We start from the raw sequence: 14,633 nt of genomic DNA, 5'->3' as shown, positions 1-14,633 counted from the left end.
ATTAAGTCCTTAGCAAGTCTGAAGGTTTTCAGATCAAATAACTATAACTGGCTGAGTGCAAAAGCACGTGAATTTGTAAAAGCCTTTAAGAACCATTTTCCCTGTATAGATAATCCCCCAAAACAACCAGATCAGAATTGTATCTTATGTTATCCAATGTTACTTTTAGACTAAGGTATTATGAGAAGTTCCAATCTCTTCCCTACTCCCCCCTCAAATGCCTGAAACAGACTTACAAAGCATCCCCTGAAAACATGATTATATATTTTTACTATCTCAACACTAATAAATCTCTTCTACATCTGATAAAATACAGTTATTAACACTTGTCCCTTGAATCCAAAATATGATAAAAAATTATCTTGCACGTACATATTTGGCTACATGCCGTTAATGATTTCTTTCTGAAAAGAAGGGTATGTTTGTTGCTTCAGAAACTGAAGACCAAAATAATAATGATAAAAAAAGGACACTGGGAAAAAGAGATGAACAGAAGGTCTTCCAAAGTGACTGCAAATCTACAGCATAGCTAATTAGGTTCCAGCTTCTAACACAATAGTGGGTGTACCATGGTCTGTTATCAAGTTTATAGCCAAGGGCAGAACACAATACAACCCCACATTCAATTTAATTACAGCCCATGGCTTTTGCAGTAGTGGTGTGTTTCAAAGGGTTTAAGCACTCATTTATTTCTACACCATACATGAAATAAGGCAGCTCACTGTCATACAGACTCACCAATTAGACTGAACAGTTTCTGATCTCTTGCTCTCTAGAAGGACAGCAGTGGGCAATGGGAAATCTTTTGCAGGATAATCATGAGATTTTTTGTTTAAAAAAAAAAAAAGAGAAAAACTCTGCTGCCTTTAAGTTTGTGCACTTCATCTTTGATGTTCACAGAGGAAGAGTATCAACTCAGTCCTTTCAAATTCTATAGAACTGAAAAAAGTGTCAAAACAGCAGCACTTTAATGATGCTGGTTTTCCTCCTAATTGTCATCAAAAAGGTCATCTTCATTTTATTTATACAAAACGGATCACCTCTTGCAGTCATTGAAGGCTGGACTAGGCAATCCTACATAAGTCTTTTGATTAGCTCACATGGTACAACTATCTGAAAGGAGTATAGTTTCTAAAAAGTAAAAATATTTAAAAAAATTAAAGTGCTGATGGAAGAAATTATGACCTGACACAGTTCCATAATTTAATTTCTCCTATAAAACATGTTGATGCAGCTAAGAGGCTCTGTAAAGACAGTCTGGCAAATATATTGGAGTTTAGATTCCAATACTGAAATTCTATACGTGGGTATCAAAACAACGTTGCAGATCTAAGAAATACACTCCTGAATTACCTTAAAACAATGCCTGCAACACTACATAGTTGATCCAAATAGACTGAGGAAAGAAAAAAGAAAACCCTTCATTCATGTTGGCGTATATATAACCCCCACAACCTAACAAGATCGCTAAGCCTAATTGCCATTCTAGTTTTCTTACATTAGTCTTGGGAAACAACCATATTCATACCCAACCTCATGCTAACTACACAGAACATGATTTGGGATATCCTAACATCTTCAAAAAAACCTCAAACCCCAAAACACCACACTCACCACCACCTGATGATTTTTATAATTCGGAGTTACACACTATATTAACTTACTTCCACTGAAGTAATAGCAATAACCAGCATTCCTGTATTTTGCTATAGAGATGGACAAGAACACTGTCTTTGGGGACAGTATTTGACACCCTTGCTCCCTGCCCCCACCAGGATTTACAAACACATTGATGACAATCCATTTTAATAGCTCTCTTATATGGTTAAGAACTTTCCATATCTGTGGATTTGCTAGAAGAAAATCTTTCCCATAAAAAGTAAGAAAAAAAAGAAACAAAGAGTAGCCTCAGAGGTAGGTATGGTTTTATAGTTCTTTTTATCCTCATACCTCAAGATTTTCCTGAATTTTATTCAAAGCTGCGAAGATCCATAATCAAAGAAAGTGGCACTAACTTGTCAGTAACACAGGCGGTACCAACCTCTAAAACTAGATAAACAGAAGTAGCCCCACAGAAGTAACAAAGTATTTAGCAGTCACCAGTCTTAACTGCTGCTATATTTTAAGCCTTTAAGATGGGGATATTGTACCATCTATTATCTGGATAGAAAAGAAGCCTACCTACCATCCTAACACTGCCATCCTAAGCATCTCTCCTTGAAGCTTTCTGATCAGTTTTGCTATTCCATATTCTTGGAAAGCACCTACACATGATTCTGGAAAGAGTGTTACAAAATTTTGTACAGAACAGAAGCCTTTTCTGTGGCCATTTTGTGGCAATGTAAGCCTCACCCGGGCCAAAAATCAAGCACAATGATTCTTATCCCCTTCCAAAGGACAAGAAGAGACTAGTGTGCTTCATTACTTACCTCGATCTGTTACCAGTTGTGCCTGCTGTCTACTTATATTCACCATACATTATTGTTTTCTCTTCTTTTCCAAAACCTGCAGTCAGATTTCTGGTTCTGGTCAAAGTAAGCCCTTCAAAGAAAGCCTAAGGCAATGAAAAGACACGTGCCAGATCAAAAGAAAACAACGCGGTCAGTCCTGGGTTAAAACCAGAAGGAAAAATGCTTAAGGATTCCCTAGAACACCCATGACCGATGCAGACATGGGCCACGTTTAAGCGACTAAATGGTTGGTAGACATCTTAATAGGTGATGAAATTCTTCACAAGTATCACAGGGAAACCCTACTGAGTTAGAGAACCAGCATAAGAGAAGCATTTTCTTAAGTGACTTGTAACTCCCCCCCCCACCCCCAATAGCAGAAACCAATCTATTTTCTTAGACCTATTTTTGAATATTACTACTGTAGTAAGTTCAGCGTGTACCGAGTCTATAAATCTTAACAACTACCACCACACTGTAGCATCAAAAGCTTAAACTTCAGCTATTGTTCATCTTTCAGGAGCACGAGACGAACAACAGCCAAATTACATCCCTCTGCCATCAACTTGAACTGAAGTACTGCTGTCAGTGGCAGGAAAATTGCTACACTTCAGAGCAAATAAGGACTGAAAAGAAAGTTGTGCCATGATGGTACAGTACTGTATGTTTAAAATACATTGTATAATTCTGATCTCAAAGCTGCAACCTAAAGCAACAGTTGGATCAAGATGAACACTTAATGTACCCTTCCCTAGCTCTGGAAGAGGTTCCTACAAAGCAAGTGTTAAAAGATATCTCGGGGCTAAAACAAAAGATGGGAGCAACCATGATAGAGAACCATAAAATCAACGGTCTTGCTCAGATTCTTATACTTAAAGTTTGCAGCCAGAGCCAGTTGAATATGTTCAGTTTAGTCTTTTTGTTTAACCTTTTTCATCCCTTGCTTAACATTATTAATGCTATAAAAAAAAGAGTATATAAACACATAGTGTAAACATGCTAAGTACTTATTCACCAGGGTATTATACAACTCCATAAGGGGAGCCGAATCTGTCCCCTTGAAGAATAATTACAATGAGGACCAATAAAACACAAACCTATGACCTTCACATTTTCAAGAAATCAATAGTATTTGTCAACAGTGGACTTCAGCATCACATTGCTTGATGAGATGTACTCAGTAAGAAGGCCTGGAAAGTCTTTGTTTACAATTAAGCAATAACGATTGAGGGCCAGGGCATTTCCTGGGGATTAATGACCAGCTGGGAGAGTTGATGGCTTGAGGCAATGCCTTGGGCCATTAACCCCAGCCAGTCATTAATTTCCCCAGGAAATGCCCTGGACCTTGAGTAGCATAACTATTATAAAAAGCTAGCTAGGAAGAAAAAGTTTAACATTAACATTCTCCCAAGGAAATCTCTTCTACGGCTAATATTTTTTTCATTTTGTCACATCCCAGAAGAAGTACATAAGTTAAAACTGACACAAGAAGAATGAGTGATTTCAAAAAAAGCTTCCTTCTCCTAAAGATTTAAATTAATGAGTTTTGTAGTGAAGGCAAGATTTAGCTACAGAAGTGGCTGGGCAGCTTGTTTAGCTGATTAAATGGTGAATGGAGATGAACGTTTCCATATAATTACTGAAAAACCCACACTGCTGATTGCTCATTTTCTTTCTTGATACAGTTAAGAAAACAGCCCATGACTGTGTCCCCTATCATCTACGTGAGATATTTCTCTCTCTCTCTCAACAGTCAGCCACTAATGAGAACTACAGCTCTGAATGCTTCAGATAGGAAGTTCAGCTGTATAACACACAGTACAACAGCTGTATTTCTCCTCGGGTAAGCTTTATGCAAGTGAGAAGTGATAAAAAAGATTTCTGGGCCAGGCTTGAGATCAAGCTATACAACCTGACGACTTAAGGTACCAAGACACCTCATTTTGCAGGCTAAAGGTGCACATACTCCATTACAGTTAACTTGATCAGAACTGTTCTGCCCAATTCCCTCGGCCCTTTCCTCACATGCGTTACTATCCTAAAAGCTGAACTACACCTAAAGTTTCAAAATTACTTTCAAGGTCATTAAAAGCAGGTGAAAGAGGAGTTTAACGTTAAAGACAGCAAAGAGCATTAGCTTATATCTGAAATAATGAGCTAGAACAAAAACATTATCTGCACATGATCAAGCCTCTAAGCCATTCAGAGACACCAGATATACACAGCAGGAGATCAAACTACAGTACTGCACTGAAGTGGTCAAAAAAACAAACAAACAAACCAAAAAAAAACACTAGAAAAGAAAGGTCACAGGTATTTTAGAGACCAGAGATGCTTATGCAGGCATTCACAGAAAGCCCTCCGCCCCCTGCTTTTTTTCCCTCCCCAATTAGCCTTCGGGCTGGTTGATTAGCTGGCAAACTCTTTGAAAGGGTCAGTTTGTCCAGAACTGGTATTTCCACTTCAGAAACAGCTCAGGCATGTCATATACCTGCGTTCACCGAACAGTGCTCTTTTAGGCCTACGACTGAAATCGCTGTTATTACTTGACACAAGAATGTCAGAGGGGTTTTGTAATCACGTAGGGCAGCTAGCATTAAAGTTACTGCCTGAAACATGGTATTTTATAGGGCACAACGTAACTGTGCAAGTTTTATAGATTTAGTTAGAATGACTTCCAAACTTAAAGCCAACTGCAAAAGTATAGCAAGTCTTTAATTGAAACACAGTACGGTAATTTAGCTGAAGCGATCAAAAACCCAAAAGGGAACTACTTTTGAAGGGGACAGGGAGGGCATATTGAGTGTGTGCAGGCACACAGCAGAAGGCATCCGTAACACATGTATTAAGACACATCTCTGCGGCGTTCTTGACAAGACTGCTTTACCTAAATAAAAAACACATCTAATGAACTCGGTCTCATTCCACAGTTAAACTACACCTAACTCGTTTAATTGTGCTGTTACTGTATATTTCGCCACTATGGCAACTAATGCAACTAAAGCCAATTTGCCTTATAAGAAAAAAAAAAAACAAAAAAAACGGGGGGATCACTGCCAGGAAACAGAGCTATTTTAAATAAACAAATACAAGATGAATGCAATTGCCATATTAACCCTCTTGTTAACTTCTGAAGTTTAAAATTACACCCTCATTACTAGTATGTAATTGAGTATTCTCCTGGCTGTTTCCTGCATTTGAGGTTATTCAAATAGTTCATTAGCACATCAAGAGCACCATACGCACTAATGATACCTGACGCCCTTATCTACTTTTTGGCCCGACTTTCATAACTCATAACTCCCGCAAAAAAAAGAAAAAAGGGGGGGGGCATGCTAGGGGACACCCGCAGAGTGAAGCCGTTTGTGTTCCACTGGGGAGAGGAAGTTTGCAAGCTTGCGTCGGGCTTGTTCGGTGCCTGCACAGTGGGTCTCGCCCCGGGAATCGCCTCGTTCCCAAAGGGGGATGCTCCGGGGCTTGCGGCGGCGCCCAGGTTTGGGGGAGAAGGGGAAGAAAAGAGGGGAGCAGCTGGGGGCGCACAGGCTATGTGGGGGGGGGGGGGGTTGTCAGCTTTTTTTTTTTTTCTGGTTACCTGTGTGGGGGAAACAATAGCAGGTGAAACTACTGTGGGTGAGGTGGTGCTTCTGTGCCCATTGGCTTCGGGGAGGAGGTGAGGCAGGGGGTCGTGTTTCACTGAGACCACCACCACGGCAGGCGCGGCAGCGTCCAGGGGCTCAGCGGGGCGGCGGCAGAGTCTTTTGGGAGAGGCAGAGGGCCCGCACGCGTCGCCGCCAGCCGCGGCGCCCGCCGGGAACACCGCCTCGTAGAGGGCCCGCTTGGCCGGGGCCACTGCGGCTGCTTCTGCCTTCACCGGCGCCGCGTCGCCATCTTTGGGCAGCATGTAGGGGTCAGGGGCGGGCGGCCGGGGCCGCGGCCCGCCGTTGAGGGTGGCAGGGGCGTAGCAGCCCCCACTGGCAGGGTGGTGGAGGAGGTGGTGGTGGTGGGGAGGGGGGTGGTGGTGGTGGTGGTGTGGCGGCTGTGGCCCCCCCAGCTTGGTGCCGATGCCAGCAATGCTGTTGAGGGTGGCAATGGAGACGGCACCTATGCAGTGGTTGGTGTAGGTCTTGGAGAGCTTGGCCGCCTTGGAGAGCATCTGCATGCGGGTGCCCAGGAGGTTCTTGCCGATGGCCTTGTTCTCGTACCAGGTGACGTCGCCCTCGCTGCAGTGGTCCCGCGGGCGCTGGAAGAAGGCCTTGCAGAGGGGGTTGCGCTTGGAGAGGTACTTGACGAAGCTGGCGTAGGGGCAGAACTCTGTGCCTGTCTCATACATGCGGGGCAGGTTCTCCTCGTCGCTGCTCTCTGCCCGCTTCTTGCTCCAGGAGGACGAGCGTGACTTGTGGTAGGGCCCCAGGGCCTTGAAGTAGACGAACTTGCGGCCATCCTCGTCCATGGCCAGCCCGAAGGAGTCCTCCTCCAACTCCCGCTGGTTCTCCCGGCCCCGGGTGCAGAAGTACATGCAGGTCTCAAACCAGACCTTGTTGAGGAGCCCGAAGGGGCTCTGCGTGCTGAAGACGCTGCAGGTGTAGAGCTTGCGGAGGTCAGCGCGGGTGATGGCCTGCTTCTGCACCACGGGCCCGGCGCCCTGCTCTTCCAGCTTGCGGATGACGGCGGCCAGGGTGAGGTTGGCGGCGCGGAGCTCGGGGTCCTTGGTGAGGTCGAGGGTGCGGCAGTAGGGCGGCTCGTTGAGGTAGCGGTTGAGGGAGCTGCGGATGCTGATGAGGGAGGACTTGGAGTAGAGCTGCCCGCTCTTGGAGCGCGCCTCGGCGTAGAAGGAGCGCAGCACCCGGCACAGCGCCCCCTTGTCCATGGTCTCGAAGTCGGGGCTCTGCGCCTTCTCGCTGAGGTACTCGCGGAAGATGCGCACGGCGTAGCGGGTGGCCAGCCGCGTGTTCTCGCTCAGCCGCGCCCGCTCCGGCCGCTGCAGCAGCAGGGCCGCCTCCAGCTCCGCGTCCTCCGCCGCCCCGCCGCCGCCGCCGCCGCCCGCCGCCGCCGCCGCCGCCGGGGCGCCCCCCGGGGCCGCCCCGACGCCGCCGCTGCCGCCGCCCGGCATATGGACCGGCTCCGGCGGCAGCGGCTCCTCCTCGCCGTCCCACTCCAGACCCATCTCCTCTTCCTCCTCCTCCTCCTCCTCCTCGTCCAGCAGCAGCCCCCCATCGGCTCCGTCCTCCTCCTCGTCCCCCGTTATCTGCACCTCCTGGATCTCATCCTCCTCCTCGCCGTCCTCCTCCTCGCCGGCGCTGCAGTAGTGGTGCGGGCGGTGGGTGCCGCCGCGGCCCGGCGGCCGGTCGCCCGCATTGTTCTCGCCGCCGCCGGTGCCGCCGCCGCCGCCGCCGGTGCCGGTGCCGCCGCTCCACTCGCCGCCGCCGCCGCCGCTGCCAGGCATTCTCGCCATATTGCCGTCTCCCTGCCAGTCCTCGGGCAGGGCGCATGCGCTATATTGGACCGCAGCGCTGGAGCGCTTTTGTGTTTAATGACCTTCAGCTACCGGGAGGCAAAGCCGGGCTCTTAAAGGGGCCGCGCTCCCAGTGGCGGCGGCGGGGAAGGGACGGGGCGGTGGGTGGAGGGGTGGGGTGGCGGAGGAAAGCGCTGCGGCAAGGGGCCGCCCGGGCCCCCCGCGCCGGGAGACGGAGCTACTTACCGGCGCCCGCCCGCCGCTCACCTCGGGCCCGTCCCGTTGAGGCGGGAGGGTGGGGGCGCGGGGGGACCCGCCGGGCCGGGGCGGACGCCCCGGCCCGGCGGGTCCCCCCGCGCCCGTCCCACGGAGCCGGCGCCTCGCCCCGACGGCTCCTCCTCCCCAGCCCGTCCCTCGCTGCCTGGATGCGCCGGCAAAGCCCGCGGGTCCCCTGCCCGGTGGCAGCGAGGGCCCGCCGGGCTGGTAAAACCCAGAGCGGCGCCCCGACGGCGGGGCCCGGCGCGCACACGGCTCCGCCGACCCCGCGCTTGTTGCCAGCTTTCTCGCTGCCAGATGCTCCCCCGCGGCAGCGAGGGGTCACAGCACTTGCGCGGCGCCGCGGCCGGTGCCCGCTGACCCCAGCAGCACCCCCACCCCAAGGGAAATGTCCTCCCCCGGAGGGCACCTCCGCTGGGACCGCACGGAAAGCGACGCCAACCTCAGCCCACATCAAACTGGTCGTTACACGGGGCGGAGGCGGGGAAGACGCGATCGGAAAGCGCGATCGTTATCGGCATCTGGGAACACGGGTCCGGGGACGTATCCCTGGGTGCTTTCGCTCCTCCTTCCCTTTTCTTCCCCCCCGCCGAAACTGAACAAAAAGCAATCCCTGTGCTATTCGGAGCAGCTCCCGGGCGCGCGCATCTGGGACGCGGGCGCAGGAGCCGGGGCGCGGGGAGCTCCGCGAGCACCAGCCGTGCCCGAGCTGGGGGGAAGGCGCAGAGAGGAGCGCCGTGAGCGTGAAGGGACCGCCGTAAAGGGGGGCAGACAGGGCTCAGAGCGCCTCGCACCTTGTAACTCTAAAACATCGCCATTTCACAACTTGGAGAAAAAAAGAAAGAAAAAAAGAAAGAAAAGCCCCGCGTCGCTCCGCTTGCCCGAGCTTACAGCCCTACGAAAGAGGCGGCAGCGGCGGCGCGGCCCCGCCCGCCCCCCCGCTGCAGCCTCTCCCGGCCCTCGCACCTCGGGCAGGCGGCTGCGTTTGGGGCAAAGGCGGCTTGAGAGGAGCCGGCTACTCGGGGCTTTGCCGGACACTTGCGGCTTTGCACTTTCTGCGGCTCCGGTTTCCCCTCGGACGGGTCGCAGCTCGCCCAAGCGAGGCTCACTTCGGGGCGCTCTTCCACGGGAAATAACGACCCGGGCGGCCGAAGGCTGCCCGCTCGCCCCCGGCTGCGCCGACAAGCCCGCAGCGTTTCAGGCAGCTGGAGGGGGCTGCGGCTACCGCGCCGCTGGCTCGCCAGCCCTGCCCTAGCCGTCCCCGGGAGAGGGCGGCTGGTCTCCGCCCGCTCCCGCGCCCTGATGGGGAGCTGCCCCGCGCTTCCCAGCCTCCTCCCCAGGGAAGCGGCACCTATTTGCGCTTCTACCAGCGGGCTCAATGCAAATTAGCTTATCCTTCCCCGGGGGGAGCCCTGCAGCTGGTTCTGCTCGGGCAGAAGGGCGGCAGCCCCGCGCCGCTCACGGCACCGGGCGGGGACCCGTGTCCGCCCGCCCGCCGCAGCCCGCTCCGACGGGGTGGCTGCGCCTCACCATCTCCGGCGGCACTGGCGCTACTCGGGTCGGGTCGGGTCGGGTCGGGTCGGGTCGGGTCGGGTCGGGCCACCCTGCGCCTTCCCAGGACCACCTAGCGCTAGCCAGGCGATTTCTTTTATTTGGTAGGCTGAAATAAATATTCATTCCCACTACTAGCTACACCTGAAATTATAGCCTTAATTGCAGAGCTGCTGGCCTGAGTTACCACATTTGGTGCTTACTCATCCGTAGGCAACTGCTCAGCGCCGAACCCCGGCCACAGTTAGCTATTTTGTGTGTGTGTGGTGGGGTGCCGGTGCCGGTGCCGGTGCCGTCGCCAGGCAGCGCCGAGCCCCGCGGCCGTCCCCGGACGGGGGCCAGCGGACACGGCCGGCGCGCCCGCGGCAGCGGCAGCCCTTGCCGGCCGGGCAAAGGAGCACGCAGAAGGGATGCGCAAATTGTTGAGCAAATTAAGCCAATCCGAAACAAATAAGCGCTCCAGGAAGAGGGCCTGCCGCTCCCAGAAAATAATTGGAAAGAAACGCGGCACTGTTATACGGCTGTAACCTGGAGTAATTGCACAGAGGTCAAAGTTGTTGCTCACACATGGAGAAGCTGTGCCCGCTCTGTAGTCTGAGAGCGGATTATGTTCCCTCTCAGGTCGATGGCATATATATTCTTGAGAATTTTTTCCTACGCACATAAAGAGGATATAAATAACCTTTTCTTCCCTGTCATATGCTATTTGCAACCCAGTCCTGAGCCAAAGTCTCAGACCTTCCAATGAGATAGACCAGATGCCAAAATGGATAGCTACAAAGCAGAAAGTCTGTGCTGTGGTTAAAACCCAAAAGGCCCAGATGGGTTCCTGTAGGGAGCTAAACAACCTAGGACACAGAGAATGGCAAGGCTTGCAACATATACCTTTTCTATGAGGATTTTACTTTCCTTTATTACTGCCATAAATGCTAAAAATGACATGATTGGCATTGACCTTTGAACTTGATTGATTCTTTGCTAAGATCATTGAGGAGATGAAGCCATTTTTTTTTTTTTTTTTTTAAGAAGAGCTTGCCAGAGTGCAAAAGACAATTGAACATTTGGGTTTTTTTTTTTTTTAATTAAAAATAAAAAAAAAAGATGAACACCAGGTTGACAGCTTCTGTACTTGGATGTTCATTTAATCGCCATTTCCTGATTACAGGAGGTGAACTATGTTGACAGACTGGGAGATGAATATGGAGCCAAGTATACTCATAGTAAGTATAAAGGACATAAAGAACTTGCAGTGAGGTTGGAGGGGAAAAATATACATGGAGCATCCATATTACACACATCAATTGAAAGCACCTCAACTGTTGGGGGGGGGAATGTAGACAGTAGCAAATGACATGTTTGAAGTGCTGTGGGGAACCATAATTGGGAAGAAACCCATATAATGTATATATCTATATAACCTATATGCACATATATATATAGATATATTGATATGGTAACCACATTTATGTTAACCTATCTATCTAGGTTACTAAAGATAAGGTTTAACCTAGTCAGTTGTCTTCCCGAAGTGTAAACCCTGCTGTTCAAGCTCTTAAGCTGGGCTACATAATCGAACTGCATTCCAAAGCTGCCAGAGAGAGTTGCACAGGGTTGTCTAACTGAAGTTGATGCAATAACGTTAAACTTAAATCTACTCCACCCTCCACGTCACTACTGAAAGTTTTAGTCCTGCAAAGAGATCTGTATAGGCATAGATAGTGTTCTCCCATATGACTCAAGGTTTGAGGCTGCTTCTAAAATAAGCCCTGTCCGCACTTGGAGAATATGTTCTATTACTACTGTAAAAAAGATGTAACACCCACCGAGCATTAATAATGCACCCACCCCACTAAGGTTGAAACCCTAGACCTGATTTGCTTTCTTTTTGTACACTTGAAGACTACTTTATATGCCATGGAAAGAGCGTGACAGGTTAAAAAACAAAAACAAAAAAACCCTTCTCTGGATTTACAACAAAGGTAAGGCTTGCAACCATGTTACCAAATAATATCAGACCTTTCCTCACTTCTTTTTTAAGCCACTCTTCCCTCTCCCCTCCCGCCCCGTACAGAGCCTGCCAGAACCACAGTCTTTGACAATTAGACTATTGTATTAAATCTGCTCACAACCTTATTCACCTTCAGACTAAGCACACTACTTCTCCTACAGCCTCTGTAAGTGGCCATTTGACTTCCACCCACTTAAGCCTTCCTGGTTGGTTGTTTCTTGGTAGGTATTTTGTCACAAAGCTTCTCTAGGAACTAAAATGGACTATCCAGAAAGCTAAATATCCAGAAAAAGCCAAGAGGTATAGCAAATCCATTGGACCCATTTCAACCATGGGATTCGATATGGAGATCTAGAACAGATTTAAAAAAATAGTGTTTAAAACATGCTGGTTGCTTAACCCTAAGCCTGACCACATGATATGCTTTTAAGAAAACAGCTTTTCTTCACCTACACTTTTACTGTTAGCGTAAATGCATTAAACATGTTTTTAAAATGTGTTAATATGTTTTCTAAATACAAGATATTTTCCTTGTAAGACAGGCTATGTGGAAATTTGTATGAGAAATCCATATTGACTCTACAGAACTAGAAGGCAAATAAAGCTTGGAATCCTTGGAAAATTCACTTGGGGAAAAAGCATGTCCTAGAAATCCTCTTCCCACCCAGAAATATTCAGTTTTGAGAAATTTTTTTTTAGCATTTCAAGACTGTCATTTCAAAATGCTAATTCCATTTTTATTTTACTCTTTCACTTGTATATATGATATTTTTAGTTGTTGCATTACTTCTCAATACTAGGGACCACTGATGTTGACATATAATGTGTTGTGATAGATTTTAAATCTCTTTTATTCTATTATTTATTTTTTTTCAGATTAGTGTCTCCTGTCTGTGTGGCAATCAAACAGCTTTATATAACTCAACAAAAGAGACATTGATTTAGGAAAGTAACGATGTATCCATCAGTGCTAAGTCACAGCTGTTCATAAGGAATTTTAAAATACAAAAGCTATTTCACCTATTAGATTGTCATATTATGAAAAGTTAGTAGTAGTTGCGCATATCACAGTACCAGCTACCACCGACATATTGTGAAATGTGAAGGCAGCATCAAACCAGCCCCCTTGCAAAGTTCCACATTGCAATTCCAAAGCTTATTTCAGAAGTGCACTGATACTTTTTTCCCACAGGTATTTGTCATCATTCATTTGACTTTTCTTTTTTTTTTTTTGGGGGGGGGGTTACAAAAGCAGGGGTTTTTTAGTTGTTGAGGACAAGATTTATTTTTTGCTCCTTTTTCAAAACAAAACAAAAACCCCTGTGTCATCATCTTTGCAACAAAGCACCAAGTGACAAAGTTTAGTGCTCGGCAAATTAAAAGTTAAGACTTTGTGAATCATTGTTATTTTCAGTGTCAAGCAGCTGGGGCTTTTTTGCTTCCAAAAATATAGAACAGATACATTCTCAAATAGTTTGCAGAGTCAGATAGTAAATTGTGTTCCACTACATAAAGGTTTTAAGGGTCTTTTAAAATGGTCTGGAGGTTGCCGGAAGATATATTATCTTTAAATGTTTTATTTATCAGTGTTTCAGTTTATGTTTGCCTTTGCTTCTGCGGTGATGACAGCACTTGAAACAAATTATTTGGTCTGTAATATATGGCAATAGCTGTATGGTTGCTCTAGCAGATGTACAGTGGTTTGTATGAACTGCTACTGACACAAAGCAATCTGGTATGTTAGTGACATAATATTTATTCTCTGGGGAGGGCAATAGTTCTTTCCATCCAGGCTGATAATTTAAGCTGGTTTTTAGTCCTTCTTAACTGGGTCCATAAATTTCACATAGCGGTGAGGGAGGGAAGTACAGAGATTTAGAAGGACCAAGTCAGTAACTTAGAAAATAAACCTTGAAAAAGAAATCCCTGTGAAACCACAAAACCTTATTTATAGGTGTTGTAGGTCTGTGTAGGTACAAGTTTTCATTTTTATAGGGGGGTTTTTTTGTATGTAAGTACGTAACATATCATAAATTAATACTATATGGGATATGGAGTTCTTATAACCCTATTTTCTGTTCATAATCTTCCAATAAGAATTTATTTTGAACTTTCAGGTTGGAAGTCAAGGTGGGTTGGATGAAATACATAAACGCAACGAGGAGTGAATGGTTAGGTGACAACGGGGTCTGGCTGAGAAGACTTTAAAAGCATTCTTTAAAAAAGGGGAGGAGGGGGAAGAGAAAAAATGAGCCCACACAGTTTAACAAATAAACATGTAATGTCACCTCTGAGACTCCGAGGAAATGCCCTTCCCACCCTGTTTCTGTATGGTAGGGGTTCATTTTACCCTGTTTGCTTTTCCATCCCTATGGAATGAACGCCAGGACTGAAGTTTCTGTGGTGCCCTGAGGTGCGGCCCGGCACCGAGTCCTGCGCACGGACAGAGGTGCAGCTTTTCACCCCGCAAAACTTATTCAGGCCAGGCTTTTCCCAGAGCTGGGAGTCCTCAAGAGACAGGGCAGCAGGTGGCCTTCAGCCCTGCCTGAATAAGGGACTCTTCCTCTGACTGCTGGCTAGAGCCTTTAAAGCCTCTTTATACCATGAATTCACTGTCAATATACTTTTGTTTTGACTTAGTGACTGAAATAAACTGATTATTCCCCCTTTCCACCACTATTATGTCTGTGTCATAGTGAATTTGGAAATTCCTTTTCAGGTATTTATGCAGCAAAAACCCCAGCACCAATGGCCTGTCTACTTGGATTTTCTTTTCTCAATTGAGTTGTCTCAGCTGGATAGACACAAACCCACTTTAAGCAACTTTAAAACTGGATGAGCTGAAATGAAGCACACAGAGAGTGCTACCATACTGTTAAAAAGTGTCTGAGTCCCC

General features: G+C 47.7%; 1 protein-coding gene across 1 annotated transcript in view; it reads right to left on the bottom strand.

Annotated features, from left to right (window-relative positions):
• The window catches only part of KCTD1 (potassium channel tetramerization domain containing 1), a 72,488-nt gene extending 64,586 nt beyond the window's left edge, over nt 1-7,902 (bottom strand). Inside the window, exon 1 of the mRNA XM_067290023.1 lies at nt 6,043-7,902. Within this exon, the coding sequence (XP_067146124.1) occupies nt 6,043-7,902 (1,860 nt within the window). The remainder of the gene's footprint in view (nt 1-6,042) is intronic.
• Nucleotides 7,903-14,633: the final 6,731 nt, after the last annotated feature.

This window comes from Apteryx mantelli, chromosome 2 (assembly GCF_036417845.1).
Source record: "Apteryx mantelli isolate bAptMan1 chromosome 2, bAptMan1.hap1, whole genome shotgun sequence".
NCBI lineage: Eukaryota > Metazoa > Chordata > Aves > Apterygiformes > Apterygidae > Apteryx > Apteryx mantelli.
Note: the sequence above shows the minus strand (reverse complement) of the source record. Positions and strands in the feature narration are given on the sequence as shown.